An 8,395-nucleotide genomic window follows, 5' to 3' on the forward strand; every position below is an offset into this window, starting at 1 on the left:
TTTTCATTAACCAATAGAAACGCTTCATTTACACATCCTCGCACGGCACATCTCTGTGGAAACAGCTGAGTGGAGCGAGGCGAGGTAAATGAAGAATTTCTATTGGTTAATGAAAAACATATTCCTCGCAATATATCCTCGCACATCTCTCATGGAAACGCTGCTTTAGACAATAAGGCCCCTAGTATATTACCGAATTGAGTCAATTCAAGTCTAAGGTGTGTAAGATTGTGTTTTGAAAATTAATTTCTTACCTGGCAACATGGAACGCATTGGAGAATCCTCCGACATGGCGGCTGCGCCGAAAGAGACCCCGACGGCCAGGCCCTCGGGTATATTGTGGACGGTGATGGCAACCACTAGCAGCATTATCCGCTTCCACTGCGACGCGCGAGCCTCCATCGACCGCTGCGCGCTGTCCCGGCGATCGCCGTCGCCGTTCTCGCCGCCTTTCTGAAATCATCAACCATAGAGTTAGCTTCAGATCATATTAGGAAGTCAAAAGGTTGGCGGAAGAAAGGAATAAGTGGCCATCTCCACGACAAGAGCGTAAGTCTTAAATGGTGATGCTGAGAGTTAAGTAAAATAGCCGTGGCAGCGTAGCGGTTTGACCTGTGGCCTCTTAAGTGGATCGTGGGATCGAGCCCGAGCTCGGATCTTTCAGCTTAAGAATAAATTACATTTGAAATGAGCTTTCTGCAATGTGGCGAAAAGTCAAGGTCGTTTGTTAGCGTGACAAGCCCCGAGGGTGGTAATAGTTATATCTAGTACAACTTGTCTAGCTATTATAATACATAAGTAAGTACCTATCAAAAAATTAAATTCCACCTTCATTATATTTGTTAGTCTGCTAAAATTTTTGTTTAACTTCAATTAATTTTTGTTTCAACGTGGTTCAGGAATCAATTAAATAGTCAATTAGCTTTATCCGAAAAGTGTTAGTCATTTAATAACTAACGGGTAGGTAATGGTTGTCTAAATTTTATTTAAACAGACTAATGGATTAAAGGTGATAATAATTTATGCTGTCAAATCCAATCAACATAGCAGTAATTCTACTTGTTAAATAAAAGTGTCTGAAAGAATACATTTGGTCAAACGTTTTTTCGGTGAAATTGATGAACCTAGAAAAGGAAATAATACTCTAAAGCGGCGTTTCTTAACCTCAGGTCATGACACAAATTCGGGTCGCGGGCAATATTGGGATGGGTCGAAGAATTCTTTAATTAAAGCATGTGCTAAAAAAAACTTTTTGTACGTATTTTACAATAACGTCAATTTCAGTGGTAGTTTTAGGTTTAGCGCTTCAATGTCAATTATCCTTATACTTTGGGTCGCCAGCCAAAAAGGTTGTGAACCGCTGCTTTATGGCCATGAGACGCCAAACGCTGCGCCGTGATTGAAATCAACTGCTTCTCTACACGAGACTGACGCTCTTCGCGTGAGTGACGCGAACTACTTGTCGGCGTTTTGTCAAGGACCTTTGTAGCCGCAGCATTTTTGTCTTTTCAACGGGAATTATAGCCATATGTAGGTTACAGCTAGTAGCAGGGGGTCTATATTAATTCGGATAAAACCCACTGAAAATCAGCGCCGTGGCACCGCGGGCCATGACACATGGATGGGTGTCCTTTTTTTGAACCAACTGTGTGTATGTGTATATGTTTAGTGTATCATTAGCGAGATATTACGAGTGTCCGGCGATAGGTGCCGTCCGGTTTTACGGGACTTCCCCCTAATATTCATACGCAAGATGACAGATAGTGTTCTCGAAGCATAGACTTAAAGATAGGCAAGGACTTTGAGCACCTCAAGTCAATCGGTAGGGAGTTCCACAACCGAGTGGCCTGGACAGTGTAAGAATAAACATAGAATTTCGAGTTTGAAAGAGGGACAGTAAGGAGAAAGTTCTGAGAGCTATCATAAGATCGCGGGTGAGCAAAGAAATTATTTTAGTTCATTGATATGGACCTCCGCAAAGTAAAGCCTGATTCAATAAAATGTCCCTTCACATGTTCACAGAGTAGGTCTTACCGTAAGCGAGTGCTGCGAGTGATGATGGCCGCGCCGCCGCTGCGCCGAGTGCTGGTTGTTGATACAATCAGCGAAGTCTGTCGGCTGAGGAGGATCTAGGGTGACTACACTCGTCGGCACTGACGGCCGATTGAGTGCAGTCATCATCTCTAGATCCTCCATTTTTTCCTTGCCTTCTTTACTCTTTGTTATTGCTGCAAATTACAGAATAAGGCATGTTAAAACTGATATAATTTATTGTATTAGGCATCGTTGGAAGCTTTTGATAAGTACCTAACCTAATAACTTAATAAGTAACAATATGGTTTGTGGATATAGAGTCCTGATTGAAGAACCTAGTTAGTGACGGTTCCTAATGTCTTTTTATAGTCCTACATACGAACACACAAATCAAATGGGTCCTACAAACTGTAAAAAGCAGGATGTATCTATAGTACTATAGTATAAAGCCGAGCAACGATAACAGCGTATAACTAACTTTTATAGAAACATTTTGAATTCCAATCCAATAAATCGACGTAGTATTGCATCAAAACTCTCTTTGTCCTTGCGTGCGTCAATAGCGACGTGTATTACTATTACTACAAATATAGTGTATGAAGCTATTCTTTGTCAGTGATGATAAGGCATCGCCTTGTGATAGTCGCCCGTGGCGGTAGCCGCTGTAAGCCTCAGAGATAAGATAGAAATCTCGGAACGCAAAGATTTTAACTTCCATAAGGGTTTATACTTAATCTTTAGTTACGAGCGAAACTAAACAATACCTAGATTATTTATGTGATATCAAAGTAACAATGGTACCTATTACACGCAGTATTTCTTGGTTTGAAATAAATAATTGTAATGTAGCATAACTAATAAAAAGAGTAGCAATATGTTATCCCTGGCAATAAAGTTTTATTGTTTGTTTCTTTGCAGTAAAGATTTTCCCCAAGTCACTTTGATTAATCTAACTAAGATACAGCTCATAAAATATTCAAATTTAAATACAATCTTCACTCCTCTGCCTTACATTCATGTAAATTTAGGTAACAATATAGTCTATAATATAATCTTACAACGAAAGGTATCAAACTGTCTGGCCATGATTCGATTTATTTTTATAGTCTAAAATAATGGACACTCAACCTATTCGGAGTTTTATTTTTTGCACTCCAAAGTATGAAAAAGTGACCAACCATATCCCTCTAAATTCTGTAGAGCAATTTGCTAGTTAATTACTGGCTTGATTATTATGTATGTTGGAGAGTTGAATAAATAATGGAACAATGTTTTGTTAATTCAGCTTGAAACTCATATTATGTATATAAAAAAACACCCTTCAAAGTTTTATATTTCTCATTGTTTCACTTTTTTAATCGACTATGGCAAAGCCAAAGGAAGCGAGTAATGATTTTAGTTTTGTTATGAAAACTTCACAGTTCCATAATTTATTTTCTCAAAATAAAAACAAATTATACATTTGGTAGTTCTTGGGCCCGCAGACTTACAATTTCAAGTTGGCCAACTAAATTGCACTGTATACCAATAAACCAGTACCTACCTAACTTAATGATAGCCCGTGCATTTTATCCAATTAAATGACTATTGGTATACAGTGCAACTTAGTTGGCCAACTTGAAATTGTAAGTCTGCGGCAGCTCTAAAGCTGTGAGCTCAAACATAATTTAATGCACAAATCTTGCACCATTGCAACCCCTAATCTTTTCCAAAAACTTTGTTATAGTAAAAAAAACTGAGCCATTTAAACATTCAAAATTGATATTCATGGATGACTATAAAATAGAAATATTTATGAAATAGAAATTGCATATTTAATGTAGCTCTAAGCTCTGGTTCAAAATGGAACCAAAAAAAAAACAGCTTTTACATTACATATATTTATTATGGCACATCAGTGGCTGCCTAGTAAGCTTGTTTGGGGCCTGAGGCGGCAAACTGAATGAGGCCCCTCAAAATTACAAGTTGATGTACTAAATATATTTTAGCCACATTCACGAATCAAACTTTATCAGGAGAACTTGGGGACATTTGGAGGCCCCGCTGGGACTAAAGGTCAGGCGGGAGGCGGCTCCTTCCACCCCACTCTTACTTTGCAACCAATGGCATAGCTATTGTATGGCCAGGTGGTGCAGTGCACCAGGGCCCTGGACCTCAGGTGGCCCTCTAACCTAAGCTTTGAAAAGAGAGGAGCATAAAAGAAAAAGAGAAAAAAAATCTTGTGAGCAGGCTCTAACCATTTTTTAAAAATGTTTTTGAAGGCCAATAAAAGTTGAAGCTATTTTATGTGGAAAGCGGGGTGATGGCCCGATTCTTTTTATATGCACCGGGGCCCTTGTCCACCTAACTATGCCACTGTTTGCAACTGGAACTTATTGAAGTAGCAAACATATCTAATGTAATTAACTGTGAATCTACCTATATCCTTCCAAGTACTGATGTGTTTTAAGTTTATTCCAGATTGTTTAAATTATATAACTTACTCTTTTTCTTTATTTTATTGGTTTCGGTGTATTTGGAGTGAGATAATATCTGCACAAATTATGCATGAGTTTATGAATAAAGCACAATATATACATACATATACTATATTCATTCTTTAATTTAATAAGAATGAGCATGCCTGCGTAAGTATGTTTTATACCCAAATTGCTGAATGTTGATAAAAAATGTATGTAATTTTAGTCAAGTCAACACTTTTTCTTGTTCCACTTACAACCCATGGTAACAATAATTTGATCTACCACTACCAATAACAATAGTGTTAAGTGTGTAAAGGTAAACAACTTCACACAATGAATGCTTCATTTGTTAATTTATTACTATTAACCTCATATTATTCTCTAAGTATACCTATTTATATCACCACTTGCCATGAAAAGAACATAATCTACTATTACAACCTTGTGCACTGTAAGTGAAATACTGTAAGATTGAAGATAACAATAAAGAGTAATACTTACACATCATCATGTTTGTTGAGTTCAGTCCCAAATAGTCTAGGAATACATCAGTCCCAAACACAAATACTGCTCCGAGTAGGAAGCCCAGAGCAACAGGAAGGAATGCAAATTTTCCATATATCCCTTGCTTTTCGCAAAGTGTTATAGCGGGATCTAAAAGTGACCAATAAGAAGCAGCCGTCATCACTCCAGCAGCAAATCCCAGTGACACATCTAGTAGTTTTCTCTGCAAATCATAACCAAACCAAATCAATGAAAACAATGCTTGAAAATACAATATTGATAATCCATAACATCAATTCTACTCACTGTGTTTTAATGCTTATACATTATGAAAGTACATAAAAGTATGAAAATAAAAGTGTCATAAATATTGATCTTATCACCTACATGCTTACGACAGCAGAACTGGCAAATTGTGGTTATAAATTACCTACAGTTCATTACCAACTAGAGATGAAAACCCAATTTTAGACGCCCTTCACAAAGTACTAATTAGACGTAAACAAATGTACAGAAAAGCTGTGTTTCATGTGTTACTTTTTATCGTAAGTGTATAAAACTTTTGTACCTGTTTTCCTCGTACGAAAAATACGCAAGCAGCACCGGCTGCAGTCAGGCCCCACGTCAAAAGGGTCCCGAGGAGGGCTTGGGTCACTGCCCCCTTCCCTTCAATCATCTTTGATTGCGTTTTTAAATAACTATTTTCGTTTTAAGCACTCTCGGCAGTACATCTCTTACATTCGAGATGTTTTTAAATTAATTGCAGCTAAACATGTCCTATTTATATACCTCGCGGGCTGTGTACGTGAGTACGTGTGTCAAACTGTCAAGTGTCAACGTGCTGTCAACCACAATGTCAAGTTAATTGTCATTTCGTATGTTTCCCTTCTTTGAAAAAGCTAAAGAAACTAAATCCATTCGATACTGCCTAATCTTAGTATTCAAAGTCAAAGTCAAAGTCAAAATATCTTTATTCAATTTAGGCTACAACAAGCACTTATGAATGTCAAAAAAAATCTACCACCGGTTCGGAAAAACCTCTGCTGAGAAGAATCCGGCAAGAAACTCAACGAGGTATATATATTTAATTTTAAAACAGATTTACAATATTATTAAATGACATGTATACATCACAAGTATTTATTTTCGTAGGTATATGCTTAAATTAAAATTAAAATGGGCTAAAATAAAAACAAAGATAAGGACGACATTTTCTTGGATGTTTGCGAATAGTATTTTTCTCAAACATGCTATGTAATGTTTATGTTGTGTTCCATAAAACAGGATTCAAAATATACTGTTGCAGGCTTAGTTCTTTTTTTCTATGCAAAACGTCAAATATCCGCGATAAAGGCCATTATACACGACTTGAAATTAAAAATCTGAATTTCTATGGTTCATTTATTAGTTACTGAATAAATTCACAGGACTATGAATAGGTATCCGATATGTAAATATATAAATATTGCCGACGCGTTTTATGTCAAATTACAATTTTATTTAAGTACATAATAAAATTTTAATGTAGCTGATTAAATGGGCTGCAGTTCGTGTATTATGTGATTGGCTGGACTTGGGCTTTAGCCATTTTGCAAATAAGTTCCATTGTCATTTCAAAAGTTTCGTTTAGAAACGTGATTTTTTATTTTTGTAGTCCCTTATATGTACATGTTTTTTATAGCAATTTGATTTTATTGGGATTATTTTAACGTTTTAAATCATGTTAGAATGAAATAAACACTTGTATAGATGGCAGTTATAATTTGTGTTTGGTACAATTTTAGTTGTCTTACGAGTAAAACATTGATTTCTAGGAGTTTTTATTTCTTTTAGTGCATGTTTGAGAAAGCATGAGCAAGCCTTTCTTTCCCGGCCTCTGCAGTAATGTACTATTCCCGCCCTCTGCAGTAATATACTATTTCTCAAACATCCAAGGAAATGTCATCCTTATCTTTGTGATAATAGAACGCCACGTAGGTACGTCTTTGTACAACACTTACTTATTGAAGATTCGTTCTAATTTCAAATTAGGGGATAGTAATGGAATTTCATACAACATTGCTAGCCATGGCCAGCAAAGAGATTGTCTTTTGTTTCTGTGGGTTTTAGCGTCAAAAACGTGCCGTATGGTACTAGATGTCGATGGATGTCGATCTGTGGTCGATACGCTTCTTATGGGCATGAAACATCGTTGACATGTTGTAGTCCGTGTTGCGTTGCATTCCATACCTGCAGGGCTACTAACAAACTCGAAACTCGAAGTTCGTGTCGTGCGGCCCCTCTCGCTCTCGTATTAAATAGTATAAGTGTCAGAGGGACCGCACGACACGAACTTCGAGTTTCGAGTTTCGTAGTAGCCCAGCTGACACGATCCTATTACAGTCATGGTGTGATACGGTGTAGATTAGATACCTTAAACAAGATGAACACATGCATAGTAGGTAGGTACAGTTAACAAGCCATGAGTCACGGTGGTGCCGTTATAAATGATATTGTTCTTGATACTTATTAGTCGCACGTAGTGAGTAGCTCATTAAATCCCTCATCAAATACTTATTTTATCACTCAAAAGATTTGTTACACACAGAGTCACGTCGGCATTTCACTTACTAAAAACTTAATTTGCGTAAATACCGTGTTTATTACTCTACAAATCGAGTTAAGCAGTATTTAAATATGTGGGAATTGGGCCAAAATACGTGATGTTTTTATGTATACGAGATAGAAGTCACATATATGTATAGGTAGGTTCTCAGTTTTAGACAACTAGCGTAAACGGGAACATTTGTATAGATAAATAAGTAGTTAAGTATCTAGTTGTAAATAAGTATACTTATTTTATTTAACGAAACGGTATAAGGAGGTCAGTTTGAGGGCGTATTCTGGTGCTCAAAATTTGTACTATTCCAGGAATAGCAAGAATATCATGGAGTGACAATAGAGCAGGTAGTAGGACCATTGCTACCACCATCTTGCTCGCTAATCCTACCGTGAAGCAGCAGGGCTTCCACTGTTTTGTTTCGGCCTGGAGAGTAAGACAGCCGGTGAAATTACTGGCACTTGAGGTATCCTATCTTAGGCCTGTAGGTTGGCCACGCATCTGCAATACCCCTGGTGTTGCAGATGTTTATGGGCGGTGGTGATCTCTTACCATCAGGAGACCCACTTGCTCGTTTTCATCCAGTCACATAAAAAAAATACTAGATTGAATATAAAAAAAAATACGAGTAACACCGAATTTACTCGTATATTCGATTATTGAAAAAAAGCTTACGATATTTTGGTTTTTCGATTATTTTCACTCAAGCCTAGATGTGGATATTGTACTTAAGCAGGGATACACCCGCGCCGCGCTGCTGGGCCCGCGTCGGAACTATGGCCCAAGCCCTCTTGTT

At 37.4% G+C, this 8,395-nt stretch overlaps 1 protein-coding gene across 1 annotated transcript in view; it reads right to left on the bottom strand.

The window, feature by feature from the left end:
• Nucleotides 1-5,812, bottom strand: part of LOC141430398 (zinc transporter ZIP11-like) — a 6,949-nt gene extending 1,137 nt beyond the window's left edge. Inside the window, exons 1-4 of the mRNA XM_074091085.1 lie at nt 5,569-5,812; nt 4,998-5,223; nt 2,035-2,228; nt 255-453 (exon numbers count right to left, since the gene is read on the bottom strand). Coding sequence (XP_073947186.1) covers nt 255-453; nt 2,035-2,228; nt 4,998-5,223; nt 5,569-5,676 — 727 coding nt within the window. The 5' untranslated portion in view covers nt 5,677-5,812. The remainder of the gene's footprint in view (nt 1-254; nt 454-2,034; nt 2,229-4,997; nt 5,224-5,568) is intronic.
• Nucleotides 5,813-8,395: the final 2,583 nt, after the last annotated feature.

Source organism: Choristoneura fumiferana, chromosome 8 (genome assembly GCF_025370935.1).
Source record: "Choristoneura fumiferana chromosome 8, NRCan_CFum_1, whole genome shotgun sequence".
Lineage (NCBI taxonomy): Eukaryota > Metazoa > Arthropoda > Insecta > Lepidoptera > Tortricidae > Choristoneura > Choristoneura fumiferana.